This window comes from Halyomorpha halys, unplaced genomic scaffold (assembly GCF_000696795.3).
Source record: "Halyomorpha halys isolate HHAL.00 unplaced genomic scaffold, Hhal_1.1 Scaffold560.1, whole genome shotgun sequence".
In the NCBI taxonomy this organism is placed as follows: Eukaryota; Metazoa; Arthropoda; class Insecta; order Hemiptera; family Pentatomidae; genus Halyomorpha; species Halyomorpha halys.
In genome coordinates this window covers 567,692-586,727 of record NW_027105487.1, presented here as the reverse complement: position 1 = coordinate 586,727, position 19,036 = coordinate 567,692, and the positions used below count along the sequence as shown (strand labels likewise).

Here is a 19,036-nt window from a genome sequence, read left to right as displayed (position 1 = left end):
CACAGTATTAATTAAAAATAAGAAATTAGTAAAATAATCAGATGTGATGACAGCTCGTGGGAATTTCATGAATGCCTGAGACATTCCTCAGACTTTTCTAGACGTCACAACATGAAATGAAGATGAAAATGATGGTGTTGAAACTGAATTCTCGAATAAAATCCTACTTATTCTTACAAAGTTATTCAATAACATTATATTTCATTCTAAAATGCAATTATTCAATTTCTATTATTTAATAGGCAAAGGCAAGTATAGGTTAATATACTTATTATGGCAAATCTACAGAATTTCAATGAAACGTATTTGTATTGTGTCGAGCATTTGGGTTCAACAAATATTTTTTTTTAAAGTTTTTATTAATCCAATGTATACGAGTCAAGTTCTATTAAAGTGGCGTAAATATTTACTACAGTAATAAATACAATTTTTATTTGTAAGCTTCACTCCTGTGAAATATCTGTCAAATTGATTATTTTTAAATTTATCTCCTGGGGTTAGGGGTCTAAGAATTCTGATATTTCTAATGCAAGCGAAAATTGAACTTCTTAGATAGCGGTGAAACCGGAAAAAAAAATCGAATTTCCTCATAAGAAAAACTGGAATGAACCCTCTTTTACGTGTGGAAGTTTATTTCAACACCTTTCGTCTTTTCTCTCTTTTTATAGCCCCAATAGAATAATATTATTGAAATAAAACTTAAAATTTCAATATTTGTACTTTTACTGGAGCAGTGTTCCATTCTAAGGACTTATTGATGTGGTATATTTTGTGGTATTTTTTTTTTTTTCGCGTGGTGTATGATCCACACTTTTAGAAAGTAAAACAAAATTAATTAATTAATGTTTGTGTAAAGTTGTGAGGGATTCTAGTCAGTTTTGGTCAACATTCAGTAATGTCTAGCAAATAGTTTAGAAAACAAAATACATTGTGTGTAATAATTTGATTTATTTTACAGTTTTGTAAAAGTTTGAAACGGCCTTTCTCCTCATGATGAATTTCAGACCACTATGATCCTCAACAAGCGATATCCTAATTTTTTAAAAAAATAATTTAGAAGTGTAAGAGATGTCATTTGATTTAACATTAGTTATATTAGTGGTCGTTTTTAATAGTTTAAAGTACGTTGTGTTCTATACAGACTAGACAAGGTGTTCCATATGTAGTTATTATTAATGATTTAATAATTATTCAATCAAATTATTTTTTTTTTTTATCAGCCAAATCAAATCGAAATCGAAAACAGCGGGAAACCCACCCTTTCTCGCATTTCCTTTAAAATAGAGATTTTTAGCGAATATATTGGTTGATGTACATGTCACGATCTCGCAAGAGGAGATCGTAGCACAAAAAATATTACTGTTATCAGTGGGTGATTAGTTCATGTCGGATATGTTTCTACTTAATTATTATTGGTTTCATTTTAAAGAATGTAGACATATTTTTGAATGAAATTTAATTTTGTAATATTCACATCCATGATGTTCCATCCTTCCAACTATTTCACAATGATTATATGACATATACAACTGTTATTAGTAATTTAATAAATATTAAAATGAGTATACTTTAGCAAAAATTGCCTTTTCAAGGGATGATTATAAATAAGTAAGAAACAAAGATGATAATAATCCTCGTTGGAGGTTAGAGATGTCCATGTATCCCAAGTATTAGTTATGAGAGAAAGTAAAACAATAGAGATTTAATTTGGATAAGAGAATTAGAACAAACTAAAATAAGAACCCCTTATGAAAAAAAAAAAAAGAAAAAAGAAAAGAAAAATTGTTTTTGGATGAGGAAGCTAACGCTACTCACACACACAGGCTAACCGAGGGCTGATGTAATTAATCTTTGGACATGATGAGACGAGCTGTGTACACACTCTAGGAAATGGGGCGGGTACAGGCGGAACATCAAAGGGGGGCCGACAATAGGGGCATCAGCTAATGAGGTCCCACTGCACCCTGAATAATTACCCTTTAACTCTCATCTCCTCTCAATCAAGGCTCCACTGCTCAAGTAGGACCTAGCGTTTGGTCCCTGTGTCTGTCTTGTTTTCAATGTAAGCTGTAAACATCCTCCATGTAATCATAACGGCCTGGGGAATGATTGTTTCCAAACCCTGGCAAGACGTATATGAAAGGTCTTGCTCAAACGAAAACTGGTTTATAGAGGAGAGGGTTCCTTCAAATTCAAAGTTAAAGTTCAATAATGAATATCCGAACGTTTTACAAATTTTCATGGCTTCAAATTTACTATAATTTCTTTGCCTTCAATTAAAATATGTAATAAATCAAATTCTGATAATTGTTGACAGGTTAGGATCCAACAAGTGTTCATTATTAGCAGCAGCGACATGAGCAAGTTCAATGCACTACCCGTGCCGCACCTCCTGTGCCATAAATGGCGAATAAAGAAAAAAAAGGTCAAGAATTACCCATTATTCAATAATATTGTTCTAGAAGCATCCAAAAACAACTCTATTGGACTTGTATCTAATTCGAGAGCTACTATAATTTTATATACCGACGAACTGGGATTTGGTAGTGACCAGTAAAGCAGTTACAGTTTGGAATGGATTTTAAAGTTCACGCCAGTGTCGTGACAAGTCGTCTAAACAAGTGGAATTTTTAAGATGTGAAGGCCTTCCAGATTAAAGAATTCATTTTCTAAAGAATATTCAATTTTTAACAGAAATAAAAAATATGCTAGTTAAAATCATTATTTTATTTCAATTAATAAAAAAAAATTATAGTGACCTATAGATCCAGGAGCCTCAGGCCTGAATGGGCTCATGGGGTGAATAACATGCAAGCTGCATAATGATTTAATTAAAAGTAAAACTTTTGTTTTTCACCTACTACTGACTCTGCTACACAGTGTCAAGGTCTAGAAGTTCAGCTTGTTTCCGAGCTACAGGTACCATTTTAGGTAGGTTATATTTAGGAATTAACAAGAAGTCAGGGTCATCGTGTGGGTCGAAAGTGCTCTGAGCGATATTTTACCTTTGTGTGCGGGTCTTATACCTCTGTACTTCCACCAGTGATAAAAAATAATAATACATAAGCTCAATTTTTTTTAACTGATACATGTTTGTGATGCATGTGATACATTATTTTCTAAAGATGAGAACCTACTATGAATTGCAGGTTTTTTTTGTTTACTATTGAAAACAAAGAAAGAAAATCTATTGTCTGTGTAATGTATTAAGGGTTTGTCAAATTTACATTATTCATAACTAGAGACAGGATTGTTGTGCAATTTCTTCTTTTGTTCTCGAATCCAAATGCCACCAAACCTCGACAGAAATCCGAATCATGGAGAATACATCATATAACTATACTAATTTTATTACGAAAAGATGCACATTTTGGTTTTTTTTCACACAATTTTGTACTTTTTGAGTTATTTTATTAAAAACATTTTACTATTTTTGGAATAAATTTTCATTTTTTTTTCAAATTAATTCTTAAACTAGATTACTCATGTTATACTTATGTACATGGGCGTACCCAGCAGGAGAAAGAAGCTACCCCTTCTAGAAGTAAAATAAAATAATTAATTTAATATTTTTTTTTCAAGCAAATACTAATCGTAATAATTATAGAGCACTTTTTTTTATAATATATATAATTTTCTTTAAATTTTGGTTTCATTCACCTCTCACCCCTTCCCTGGTTTTAATCCTGGGCAAACTCTTGCACACATAGATATATCTATGCCAATATTTATTCATTTTATTTTTTTTTTCTCATATAGTTTATGGTTTAAAATTTGACTAAAGAAATGCATTGATTAACATGAGACGAGTTGGATTCGACATAACAAAAAATATATTTTTTTTTTATTTTTTATAAAACCACTTTATTTATTGATAGATATTACAATCTGTCACACCGTTGTGGACAATAGGTGGTAATGAATGATCACATTCGTACTAAAATAAAATAAAATAAGTATGAAAAAGAAATTAAAAAAAAAAAAAGTATATACAAATAAATAAAATCTCTCTTAAAATATATACAAACAGAAGGATAGGGAAAATAAACATAATCAAACTATGTACATGAAAAAAAACGAGAAAACAAATAAAATAATCTCTAAGTCAAATTTGCACTCTTATTTACAATATCTACACAATCGACTTGAGGATCCCTGAGCCCACTCTATTCCCCACGTGTGAGGGGTAGGGCAGAACTCATAAGATCCCAGCGCATCCCTTTCGCCGCATCACTGGTAATGAGCCAGTGTAGGCTGAGCAAGTGCGCTAAAGGCACAAACACTCAACTTGAGTGGAGAATCTGACCATTACCAGAACTCCAATTGTCCATTTTTATTTTACAATAAGTCTCTTGGCAACTGCCGTTTCAACCTTCGAGGTGGATTGTAGGATAAGGATTGAACCTAAGGATTAGGATGGTTAGAAAGGTTTATATGGAATTTGGAGTAGTATTAACTCCTAATTTCGAATAACTATGAAAACGTTTTTCCAGAATTAGCTCATTTTTGAAAACTTCATGGTTATTGTTTTTAACATAGGTTTCTACTCAGCCTTAACTTTATTCTTCCATTTGGCTTTGTTTTAACTAGTAGGATTTTCTAGTTTTTCTTTGTATTATATTATTATTTATATTACCTATATTTATTATTTTAAATTTAAAAAAAAATCAATTGATCTAATGAATATGAACATACCTGCATATTTTTAAACCTTTTCTACAGTGTTTTAGCTCTTGTTTTTTTTTGTTAATGGTATATTCGTATGTAAATATACAATTGAAAACCAAAGCGAAATAACAGGCTAAGTGAATATTTCGGGGATATTTTTTAATACATATTTCTACATTTTTCATACACATACACCTTTGGATATAATTTTTAACATTAAAATCGTGGTCGTTTGAAAATTTTAATTCCAGCTTTCTTTAATCAAAGTATGTTTGCATACTATTTATATACATATATAGTATTTAGTGAGTTTAATTTTATTAATCCATGGTTAGTTAAGCTTCCCATGTATTATTATTATAAATTAAACAATAAAGTTGATGATAACTGTACTATTTAGGTGTTTTATTCAAATTTTGAGATTTTACTGCACGATTTTGCACATTTTGGGTTATTTACTGCACAAAAATCCAGCCATTATTCATAACTATAAATTATTAGTTACAGTCTAATATTTCCCTAATTTACAAAATTAATTTTGGTAATGAATAATGATAATGAATAAATAAATAATAATAATAATAAGAAGAAGAAGAAATTAACTCAATTATTAATTACATAAATTTAAGCTCTACATAGATTATTCAAGTATTAATTTCAAGGATATGAATGGAACTTCTGGGCTCATAAAATAGATAACATCAGGACATAATGCTTGCTCCGTAATCCAAAAAGAGGCTCATAGAATTATTTTAGGTACTTGTTAATGATTGAGTAATTAAAATGATAATCTTTGATTAAAGTCATTTTTATCTGCATAATCATCTAATCTAACATAAAGCGGCCCTTTGACTGAGTTTTTTTTCAAACTTGAAGCCTCTTAACTCTGCAAGTCAAATAGAGTTAGACAAGTAGATTCAGTTTTTAGTATTTAATTAGAATATGCTTTACTTATTTTGTTGGATAATTTTCCTTGGTTTATTAATCTTTAAATTTGTTTACTTTATAGTTTCATATTCATCATTAATTTTTCAACTTCTTCACATAACAATTTGTCTCATAGGAGGGCTGAAAGTAAAGGTTAGGATTGAAAGTAAAAGTTTTTCTTCATCCTTCCAATTCTTTGTACATTTGCTATGCTATTTAAAGTATGAAAAGCTAAGAATAAGCAAATATATAGATTATTTAGGTTTCCTAAACTTCAATGACAAGCACGTCTTATATATTTTCGAAATATGAGGACGCAGAGCTAAACCTTGGAAAAAATGTTTTGTAATACTGGAAATGGGGAGTGGAATAGCTCAGTAGTAAGGCTGTGTGATACCAAATCCAAGGACTCGGGTTCGAGTCCGGCTGTGGAACATAATTATTTGTTCTGTTACTGTATCCATACGTCAACCCTGTGGATCCAGTAGCCCTCCTGGGGTCCAACCAGCCTCATAAAGTTGGTACTCTGCGTAGGAAAAAAATCTGGCTATCGAGTGTGATTCTGATCAAATCACTTCCGTTGCACAACCGTTACTCAAGCATCAGTACATTCTTATGAAGTAATGAACCCTTTATTATTCATGGGTTTTTGCGGTACGGATTTATTAATATTGAGATTGAGGGAGAATGGGATTCAATTCTTGGAAATATATGTTTTTTCGAAGATTCCATTAGAAACTTATAATTCCACTATGGCATGGAACAGCACAATCATCGAATGCATATGTCGCTGTACTAAACGTATTTAATATTCATAATTGGCCGGATCTGTTGGAGTCTATATCAGATCTATTTCAACAATATAATGTTCAGAAAAAAATTGTTACAATAATTCTTTTGGCGGTCTGGTGTTACTTTTTCTTCTGAAAACTTAAAAAAAGTTGTTTTCTTTATAAGGTTACTAATTTTATAAAAAAACAAAACAAAAAAACTTGTAAATACCATAATGATTAAAAAAGATGATTCAAATATTGTCTTAATCGATATACTTTTTTTGTCACTAATAGCTTTCCTGTCGGTGCGATTGGTTTTTCCTTGTTTTTCACTAAATACAATGAACTAACAAGTGCAAAATTTCAAAAAAAGTAACAAAAAAAAACGAGGTTACTCCTGGAATATTCCAAAACTAATAGTAAAGGAGTAAAGAAAATAAGGTTGGGGTAAGGTAGCTCTGGATTAGCACATCTCACTTCATGTGATTTGCAGTTCTGAAGATAATTTTTTTTTTCTTTATTTACTTAATGTAATTTACAACTGTATAAAATAATACAATAAGTAAATATGTTGTATGTTTCATATACACTTGAAAATCTTGGGAAGGAACCATCCATTGGTGGTACTTCAAACATTAATTTAAATTAGAAGGTCCCGTGGCAATATTCTTTTCAGACGCCTCGGAGGATTATCAAAGATTGTTAAGGATGAAAGATTAAGAATTAATGGGTTAGGATGGTTAAGAAGTTTGGAATGAAAAGACGCATATCTGTTTTGGGCCAAATCTGAAACGAATGGGAAATTAAGGTCTAATGATAATTGATTTGCTAAACATAGACTTGCATGCTGCTCTCTACTGACATGAAGCTTTATTTTTGAATCTTCTATTATATTACAAATATATGAATTTGTGAAAAATTGAAATTAATTTTTATTCATTTCCATTTATTCCATTTAGGATGGAAAACTCACCTTTGAAGTTATGAAAACTAGCAAGATTTAAATAAAATTAAAATGCGGGATCTGTAGAAAGGTGTATTTTAAATATTCCTCAATGTAAGAACCTCTGTTTTTCATATAATTAAAAATAATACATTCATCCAATCATCCCTTCAATTAATAAAATGATCTATACCACCAAAGGGAATGAGAAAAACATCTATACACACAAATAAACTCGTCTAAAAAAAACTTTACGGTAATTAACTATTATTATACGGTAATGACATGCTATTAATGCTATAATTCAAAGATGGACAAGAGGCATAGTAGAGAACTGAAAAAAAATTGAGATAATGAAGTAGTTAAATATCACTTGGGGTCAGATTGATGCCACAGAGGTATTGTGAGGGATCCATCTGTAGAATAGATAGCTTCAAAGGGTTGTTCCCTTTGATGAAGGGGTACCCTTCTATTGTGTGTCCGGCCCCCTACCGGGTTTCCTAGCAGTCTAGCAGTCTAAACGCACCATTTTGCCACGTTTAAAAAGTATAGAGCTGCTATTTGGTTTTTAATCGGTAAATTAAATTGAAAAACATTATCTGTTTAAATTTTTCCACATTTTAAATTTTATCAATTTAATGTATCATTCCAACCCTAAATATTAGAATTCACGCTAAAGAGAACTATCTTATACACTTGGAAACGAAACCTAATCAGCTTATCAAATAATTAAAAAGTTATTTATATTTAATTTTCTATACTTAAACGAAAACTAAGTGGACTCAAAGAAAAGAAATTCGTCTAACTTCAGTACTAGAAAATATTTACTTCAATGATTTTATTAACTCAGAAAATGTGGTAAAAAATTGAGCTGCCTCAACAATTCTAGCAGATTTCTCAACTATTTAACTATAACAGAAAATTTCTCGTGAGGTGTACGCATCATACTAACTACCCTAAACACTGATTGCGGAAGGAAAACATTTCTAACAGTAAATTTTTATTTTTCTGTTGCTCTAAAATTTGGTATTAAAGGGTTTCTTGAGGTGCGAACAATTATTAACCTTGTTCCTGTCAAAAATAAAACAGTTTAACAAAATATTACAAAGCCGAGTACATATGATAGGAATCGGGGGAAGTTGGGCGCGTTCGGCTGTCTACGATTTTCCAGTCTTAAAACTGCTGTCTCTATTTCTTCATTTTTCTCCTTTATTTAACTAATAAACCCTTTCATAGTTAATTTTCATCAAGTTGGTATCACTACTAACAATGAGAGATGATTGATTATTTCATATAAACAAAATTAAAGGTACTTAAAAGGACTTTTTTTTTTGAACGACAATATTTTGGAACTTTAGTATTTAAGCCTTGTAAATCTGTTTCAATGAGAATAATTAAGTCTAAGTTGATATTAAAGATCACTATATTACTTTACCAAATTTAATCAAAATCGAATAATCGATTCAATTTCACTTCTGGCCAGTCGATTTAATGAAAAAAGTTACTGTAACAACTCAGGAATATACCCAACTTAAATATGTAATTTCAGTTTTATATGACTATCCATTTTGAGTTAGGCTGTTCAAAAACACACACATATCATTTTGCGAAACTTAGTTATTTGGACTCCATGGACTTTATAACGTGTGTATCTGTTGAAAACTAAAAAAAAAATTTGCATGACTACAATCCTTATGTAGGTATACTGTAAGTAAGTGAAATTAAAAAAAAACTAGGGCTATTGGTACTAATCTCTTTCTCTAACGTCTTAGGGTTTAGTGACATGTTAGATTCTATTCCATCTCAAGAACTCTACTATTGATTGAACAATCCATAGTTACTTCAATAAGAAAGTCATACGTGGCAGTGACGTCTTTATCAACAGAGGACATTAACCAAAAAAATTAAAAAAAAAAAAAGTTCTAAAAGAAAAGACAACACCTATCCGAGATCTAAAGGACAGGCTATCCTCGGCTGGGAGTCGCTAGGAATGCTGAGTGGAGCTCCTATCTTCCCGTGATCTTCTTCTCTTGTTTTAAGAGCGACAAAAACTTGTGGCCTCACGGAAGTACTTAACCTTGTACCAGGGCGACTTGAGGGCATACGTGACCTTTTCCGACGTAATTTCCACTTCAGCCACTCTAGCAACTCGTCCTCCGAGTGTGGCAAGGAAATGAACCTTATTGTATAGATTGGATGGTATATTGAGTATTTTAACTGAATTTCGCATAGGATCTATAATTCCTTCACATTAACATCTATCATTCCACATTCCAATTTATATTAAAAATGATATCACCCATATTTTACCACGATTTTATTCTGTGTTCATAAAAAAAAATCTTAACTTGATTCTTCACTACCGTTGCGAGATAAGTTACTGCAATTAGAAATGTTCTATCTGGTTCTTTTTTTATAATATTAATTAAGTGTTAACATGTAACAAATCTAATTTATTGCAACTGATGATTGTAAACTGTAATTTTATTTTATTTTCGAACCTTTATTTAGACTTTTTAATATTCATTAGCAACTATAGATGTTTAGGAATGTACAAGATTATTGCAATAAATTCTTAAATGTTTCTTGAATTCCTATTTTCTGAACAAACCATCATAATATTCTTTTGTCAGGTCTTAGTTTAAGTAAAATGCTATGAATGAAAATACTTCTCTTCTTGTGACTTCATATTACCAAGTCCATGCAAAATTTATGATTAAGTATTGCTGGCATGGTATATCTTCTGCCCCGTGTTTATTCCTAAGTTAATCTGTTAAAAAATAATGTTATTAGAGCTTTCATAATTTTACAGTGGCTTAAAAAGTTGGTGAGAAAGGGGATATTTCTTAAGAGAAAACTAAGAATGTGAAAAAAAGGTCAAATTCCACTTATTACTTTCACTTACTTGATCAAATTTATTTTTTTATTACGTTAACCTAAGTTAAAGACATGAATATCTCATTTCTCATATTCTTGTGAAATATTATAATGTAGCTTTCATATTTCATCTTATCGACAAAAGTAAGAACTTGTAGATTCTCAGTTTGGTCCAAGGCCCGACGATACCTCTTAGGCTTACGGTAATATTGATTGAAAAGCTACTTTATATAACATTATGGAATTCGTTTAACTTACTATTTTTGTAATGTAACCTAATTGCGTTATCAATTAATAATTGTTATACATATTACCTAATTCACCACAAAAACGACAGTGCCTATAAAATTGAAATTATTAATAGCGGTTTCTATTATATTTATTTTCATATAAATGTGCAATAAGATTGCGTTAATTTTTACCTTGAGAGCAGACATGCGATCTTCTTTATTTCGTTCACTGAGATTGTGAGAAACCTATACTCTTAACTTGCTGATTTTCCATAATTTCTTCAGGTAGCGGTTAATAGTTGGTTGTGATCTATTCATTCTGCGTTTACTGCTACTACTACCTCTTGTTGATTGCCGTGGATTTTGCTCCAATGTTGCCTTTAAAAGGTTGTCGTCAAAATCGGAAGGACGTTGCGCCCTCGGTTGTCTCTTTAGGCCGTTTCTCCAGAACGGAATTTTATAAACCAATTTCTAACTGCCCAATCAGTTATTAGTCCACCATATAAACTGCATATTTTTTCAGCTATCGCCTAAGCGCTATTGCCTTGTTTAAATTCCCAAAGCATTACATGACGAATAAGACTAACTGAAGCCTCGTCTATATAGTGAAAACAAAAACTTGTTGTAATGGTAACTGGTAGATACGAACAATAGATTATACTTAGCTGCATCGGAAGTTACTTATGACGACTTAATAAATCTCTTATAATTTAATTAATAATTTCTTTTACATGAAACTTGAGTGCAAATAAATATAAAGTAGAAAATTAATCACGAGAAGAAGGGCTATACATAATGTAAATTACTGGGCGTTGATGACCTCAGGGTTTTATGCCCCAAAAGCCCTAGACAACAACAACTTGGCTTATGTCAATCAATTAAATGTTGTCCAGTTTTCTGCAACAGTGGTAGTTTGCTAATTGGAAATAACTTTTTTTTTTTTGAACAGCCTCCTTCCAAATTTGAATCAAGTATCAAAGAGTTGAAACTTGGATGTGTAAAACTTTTAGACGTAATAGCCTTGCTTTGACTTTTAAATAAGTAGCTCCAGAAATGGACAGACTGCTTTGCTGGTTAGCATTTTAATATTTCTTTTGGCAGCTAATATTGAGTATTTAGAAAATAACTGTTTAGGAAAGTCAGTAATAGGTTATTTAAGAACTTCGTAAAATTAAAATATAATATTAGTAAAAAATAGAGATTATCTAATTTATTCATATGATCTGCGAAGGAGGATAATTGAATTTCTTTATCCATAATAACTAATTTTTCTTGATTAAGACAGTTCATAATAACTGACCAAGTTAGGATTTCATCTATAAAAAAAAATATTAGTAAAATATTAAAAAATATATTGGCTACAAAATACAAATTAAGTATTTGAATAAAATTTATAAAGAATATTCGTCAACCGTTTTAATTCAATAATTAAAATTATTTTTTATTTTTTAAAATAACCATCTACCTTTCGTAAAATATATAAATTAGCAATATAATATGTAGTAAAGTTTCAATTTTAGCTGTGACAGTTATAAAAATGAAATGAACTGTCGTGATAATGTCTTGACTTTATCTCGGTTTATTTATCTTTGTTCACATTAAATATTTTGTGCAATTATTAATTTTGGGAAACCTCGAAGTTATCGTTTTACTTCTTTGATATCTGTGTATTTCTGTAGTACTATTGTTAATCTTCAATATACAATCCCTTGAATATATAAGGGGTATCTTTTTGTTTTTTTAATAGACTAGATAATTTAATACTTTTCTACTTGAGTATTCAAATTTTAAAAGGAAGATTATTTTGGCTTCACAACAATTTGTATAAATTCTACTTGAAACAAATTAAAGTATGCTATTACATTAGGAATATTTTTTCAAAACATTCCCTACCACGTTCAGTAACAAGATTGCTCTTGATTGATAAGGATCAAGTCATGGTGTGGTCAGATGTAACGATCTGACAGGGCTGGATATCACTCATGATTAGATGAACGACTGAAAATGAAGAGATGGACACTATAAAAAGAAGTTGGTTTATGACGAAGGCAAGACAGTGACCAACAAAGTGGAATGAGTGAGGCAGCAAAAGATGGAACTGCGGGGAGATCGAGGTCAGCGGAAGGGTATCTCTAAGAGACTTCCTTTCGTAACAACACAACAAAAGGGGTATTCTCTAGCCCTAACCCCCTAAATATTTTAGTCATGGGTTTAGTATAAGTGAAATCAACTCCGAAAACTAATTATAAAACTACCAAAACAAAAAACCAAATGTTTATTCTGTATAAAATCAGTTCAAAAAAATTTAGATACTATGTTTTTGGACTATAAGGAAGCCTATGTTAACCACCACATATTTATAGACCATAACTTTTATTAAAAGCAACTTATATTTTTCCTTCCCCATTACTAAAGATAAGGAATTATTTATATTCATGAAGGTATTAAAAAAAATTGTGTTTAAGCTCGAAAATGTTCACTTGAACTTTTCGTTTTTGACATCAAGGAACAAATTTGTTTCCGTGCCTGTCAGTCAAATTTGTTTTCGGACATGATCAAACTATTAATAGTATTTTCATGACTTTTTCAGAGACTGTATGGATCTAGTAGGTCCCATATCGATTCCGTCAGGTACTTTCGCTCACGCATGCGTAAACGTATTTTCTCCCGTACGCCAATATTTCAAAAACGGACTTGTCCAAACCAGCCGAAATTTCGAGGAGAGTTGGATATAATTGTAATATGGGGCTTGTATGAATTTCGTCAGATTCTGTCAGTAGCTATCGCTAATGCGTGCGTAAACATTGTCATGACGGTGTAATCTTCCAAGAAAGTTAAATATTAAAATAAAAATGGTATAGTATATATTTTATTCGATTTCATACATTGTTCTTGTTTGTTTAGTTTATCCATGCTCTAACGTATTTTCCCTAATACACCTATGTTTCGAAAACGGCGATTCAATTCAGCCAAAATTTGGAGAGAAGTCTGAGATTGGTATGAATACGACTCAATATTAATTTTATCAAATTCTATTTTCTATTTTTTCCTAACCAAACTCAAAAACATTTTTCATGACTCTCTGGCTTCATACACATCTCCGGTAAAATCTGTTTTAAAATAAAAAAATTAAACATTTCTTAATCAATAAAATATTTACGTACCTACCTACCCAGTGGAAATAGAGAAACAGAAAAAATTTCACAGTTTATTTTTAATTCACGGTTCCGATCCTTTCTGAAACAGAATCCTATGTGTGCCACTGCTGCTAATTTGAAAGGAGGGGGTCAATTTATAATTTGAAATATTAAAAAGAATGCTTATATACTTGATGATATTTAACTCTGAAATTTATCTATCTGACTCAAGGGCGGAATTACCACTTTTTTGCTCTTAATATTTTTAGCTAAAGCAAATAAAACAGGAATATTACTGTTTTACATAAAATTCAAACATAAAAATGTTTGAAATTTTGTTGCGCCAAAGTTTCATTTTGCCATTGAAAATAAAACATTGGGGTTGCATCTTCTTTCGATAAGTATGATTTGACTGTCATCTCAAATCAACGTGAATGTTCGCGTCTGTTTATTGTCATCCATCCCATAAATCTATTTTTAGGGCTTATTAAGTTTTAAAGCTAAGTTTCAAATCAAAATATTAAGTGAAGAGAAAAAGATAAGGCATTCAGTAATCAAAAAACTTTTAACGATTGAGAATAGATTGGAATTAAAAACGAGGATTTAAATAAAATGGGAAATTTTTTTTAAAGGTTTAAACTAAGATTTTAAATTTGAAAGTGAATAACTGTTTTAAATAATGAATTATTTTAAATGGTTAATTATCATAACATTTTTTTTTTGTTATTTTTCAAAAGTTATTTATGTTTTATTCAAGTATCTCAATTGAATTTCATCTCCTTCATTTCTTGAGATTCAAGAATCTCATTGAAGGAAAGCCCAATCCCTTCCTAATGCCAAGTTTTAAACCCGTAACGTTCGAAATGTCAAAATGTTGTAAGCAATAAGTAGATTTTATTCTTAATCATTATACAAAATTGACAGAGAAAGTTTTAAGAGCTAATAAAAAAATCTTAATTAGAAGGATACCAATGCGAAAGAACAAACAATATAACAAAATTAAGGACAATGGATAACAAAATTATACTTATAAATAACTAAATGGTTTAAATGGAAGTTTTTTTTAAGAAAAAAGGAAATAATAATAAAAAACAAGGCCTTATGTTTCTCAAACTACAGTAAAGAGCTAAATTCTGTTCTATATTCATTCTACGTTTCAAGGACTCAGTCATTATCAGGAAATAAATGAACGAGCTCATATGGTGCACACCTTAGACAGATTATTGTACATCAAAAGTGGAAAAAATGCAAAACAGCTAGAAATAGTACATTACTTCAAGATGTCATCATTTTTTTAATTATACTGTAATTTTTTATTGATCTCTTTTAATGTGGGTTGCGGCTAGGCAGCTGATTTTCATAACTAATTATTCACCCGACTCATATGATGAATTTCACACCCAATACTTAAGGCCGTAGCTTCAACTCAGCCTTCGCATTTTTTTTTTTTAATATTGTTAATATTCACTAAAAATTATAAATGGTACAAAAAAATATTTTTCTCATACTCAATCAGATCTTGCAAAGCATATCGTCTCATAAGCTGTGTAGGTTCAAAAAAATCAGCGATACGATTTCTATATTTTTTAAAAAATCATCCAACTAGATGTATGGGTATCTATTATCATTTTGAAGGAGATATGAATGTTTTTTTTTTTTAATTCAAGAATTTATTCTAGAGGAGTCTAGAATGTATGGTACTTTGATTTTTCATAATTTTAAATGGTATAACATTTTATTTTATTACTTTATCGGACTTAAGGTTTAAGCGACGATATGGTAAATTAATTTGCTGATATACTATACTCTTGCTAGACATATATATATATTTTTTAATTAAGTTAAACTGAGCTGTTAATACTTTATCACAAATACATTGATGAGTTCAAAAGTTTCGGCCTAATTTGAAGAAAAAAGAGATATAATAGATTTTCATTTTATTTATTTCTGATGATTGTAGTGTTTAATGAAAGCCTGATTGTTATTGTAATGAAACACTGCATTGCTTGATAGCTCCAACTAGTGCTTAAACTCTAATGTAATAAAAATATTTATTACTTAAACTTAAATAATAAATATTGAATATTATGTGATAACAGATTCTTAGAAGTGATAAAGTAAGTATTAACTTATGAAGTTACAGTCCTAAAAAACATTTTTAAAAAACAAAAAAAGATGAAATATTTTTTATATTAATGAATTGTGTTTCATTATCATGATAAATAAATTCATTATTATAATTTCCAATTCATATAGAACAGATTTATTTAACATTTTTTTAAATACCACTAAACCAGGTCTGTGAATACATTTTAGGATTTACAATAGTTTTAACAATATTATGCAAATATTATGTTAAAAATAAATGAAAATTAATACTGAATTTGGTGAATTCTTTATAATAAAGGTTCCTAAAGAAAAGAAAAAAATTAGTAGTTTTCCTGTTGAAATCTATCACAAGAATAACTGTAAAAAGGTGAAAACATTGTAAGTTTAAATGTATAACGTATTGTTTTAAAGATCATATAAATGCTGGAGAAACGAAAAAGCTGAGTAATAAATGTAAAGCAGGGGTGATCAAATTATGCACAATCAATGATGTAAATTATGGCATGCTAAAGTGCTTAAACGTGATGACACTTCTTATGATGTGATGGCACTTCATTCTATATGATAAATATTAATGTATTTTTAAAATTTAATTTTCAATATAAGAACGGTCGAGTTAATGTTATTTGATTATTAATTGGAGCATGGTGTACTGACAAAAATCCATGGGATTAGGATTGTGTAAATCTGATGCTTAAGATATTGTTATTTTAAATAAAATGTTATCGTGAAACTGTGTTCATAGTCCCATGTATGCTTGAGTACATGTTTCTGCGGTATCAAACATCCTCTTCAAAAGGAGATTATCAATCCATTATTTTTATTATAGAGGATAATGTTATTATATTTAATTACATTTTAAGCACTCTAAAGAATTCCTTTAAATAATACAGTACTAAAAACAAGAGTACCTCTTGTTTATGATTATTTTATTATTCTTACGTATATTCCAATATATATTTTTAATTATTCAACGGTAGCCCAAAATAATAGATTACTTTTCGTTACTGTTAGTTTTGTCACTTTTATATATAAATACTAGCATCTAAAAATAATACTTTATACATATTTATTGGATGAATTGGAAACTGAAAATATTTGTTTATCTATATTTATTTTTTACGGATCAGTAAAATCATTATTTTATCTTCCCTCAACCGATTAATTGAAAGTTAATTCATATATTTATAAAAACGATACTTTTTCATTCAAGTTCTACTTACGCACATTTTGAGGAATCTGTCTTACTTTAATTTGTTAAATACATATTAATTATTATATATGAAAAAATAAATAATTTTTTTTAAAAAATATAAAACCAAATGTTAACATACGATTAAAGTATACTTTTCTTCAAGCCCTTATATTGAATTTGTAATTACTTAATACCGTAATTTTTCTTATGTACAATATAATCTAAGGAAAATTTTGATAGCAACTTTTATTTTACTCATTAATTTATTACTACCTGTTAGTTTTCTCCAGACATAATTATTAAATAGTTTTGTAAATGTTACATTGTAATAAATACCAACCATACTTTATAAGTTATTTCTACAATATGTATAGTTCACACATATAAGGATTATTTTTAGAATTAAAAAAAGGAAGTTGGTAAACATGGAAGAAAAGTAGTACCTTCATCAATTTCTTATTTTAAGGCGCTCTTATCATTGTTTATTTATTCTTGCCTTTTTTTTCAATTATTTTTCACACTTATTATCTTCTAATCTATCTAACTTTAGAGAAATCATTAATTTTAGATAAACAAAAAGTAATGATCGATTTTTTTTTTAAATCAAAATTGCATTAATACATTAATGAATGGTTTAGTGGCTCCAAGACCTGTTACCTTGTAAAGATTGTGTAAAACAATTATATATCTATCATGAAATATTGATAAGGAAAATATATAGTTACGATTTCTAACAATAATATAATTAAAACCTCAAGACATTAAAATAAATAATTTAAACCAATTTTTCGTTTATTTAAATATATGATTTTTTTTTTCTAAATGATTATTTTGCATCTAAGAAACATATAATATTAAATATATCAAATTATCATTTATAATTTGATATATTTAATATTAAATATATCAAATTATCATTTATAATTTGATATATTTAATATTAAATATATCAAATATTAGTTAAGTTTTCATATGTATAAATTAGAATTTCAATATTACTTATTATGAATGTATTCTCTTTCTCATATCTCTTTTACCTGTCTTTTTAAGTGAGATAAACTGTAATATTACTCAATAATAGTTTTCAATCACTTATAAATTAAATTTGCTCCTACCTTAGATTAAAAAAAAATGAAAGAGTTGAGGAAATTCCTTACTTTTATTTAAAGAAAACAAAAAATAAAAAAAGATACCAGATTCTACTTATTTAATACTTCATAACTAGTGCATATTTGTTTTTTAAATTTTTTTATCAACGAAAATTGTAATAGTATTTTTATCTATTGTATGGGCCAGTAACCCTCCGGCTTAATAATTCTCAAATCAATTCTAAAGACTTGTCTATTATTTTGTAATTGGTGCATAAATGTTTATATAATTTTTTTATTAACTACAAATTTATGGGATTTTTATATATATATATTTGACGGGTTCTGTCATCCACTAGCCTATTCCCAAATTGATTCAAAGGACTTTCATATATTTTGTTTATGTACGTGAAAATTTTTTAAGATGGATATCAACTATTTATTGCCAAGATATTATTCTTCCTTAAATTGATATTACTCAGTGTTGAACATGGGTATAATTATATAATGGTGGTTAGGTAGTGTCAGTAGTCACAGAATAACTGGAACCCTGAGAGAACAATATAAGACAACAAATAATCTATCCTAGGTGACAGATGAACTGTGTACTCACGAAATGGCTGCCATGATAGCTATAAGTCCTAAGCGACGCATGTTGGGGCCGGCTTCATGTTGATGGCCCCAGTACGACTGGAGCTGGGCTAGCACCCCACCCCGACCGACCTCCGCACCGCCCCCTGCCGCCTCCTGCCACTCCCTATCTCCTCCTTAACCAGCTTGACCCATTATACAGGCACCTTTAATGTGTCATTTAATGTATAATGTAGTGGGTCCCACATTTCACACGTCTCCTCATATTTTGTACCAATTAAGTCTGATTTGAATATTCTTCTTAGACCTGATTGACTTGGTGCTGAGAATCACTAACTTGTTGGAGAACTACTATTGTAATTATTTAAATAATATATTAAATTCTTATACATATCAATCTCATCATATACAATACCATCTTGGGTTATAGAACCTCCCTCCCACCCCTCCAATTCGTCCACTAGTCTATATTTTAATGATCACAAGTTGAATACTTTT

General features: G+C 29.5%; 1 protein-coding gene across 4 annotated transcripts in view; it reads right to left on the bottom strand.

Moving 5' to 3' along the window:
* The window catches only part of Wnt10 (Wnt oncogene analog 10), a 59,286-nt gene extending 40,646 nt beyond the window's left edge, over positions 1-18,640 (bottom strand). Inside the window, exon 1 of one of the 4 annotated variants that reach the window (XM_067051563.1) lies at positions 18,561-18,640. Coding sequence is in view for 3 of the 4 variants with exons in the window: in XM_014426216.2 (XP_014281702.1) it covers positions 18,561-18,601 (41 nt within the window). In the remaining variant the exon portion in view is untranslated. The remainder of the gene's footprint in view (positions 1-18,560) is intronic. The other 3 variants (XM_014426216.2, XM_014426214.2, XM_014426215.2) reach the window with 3 other exon arrangements.
* Positions 18,641-19,036: the final 396 nt, after the last annotated feature.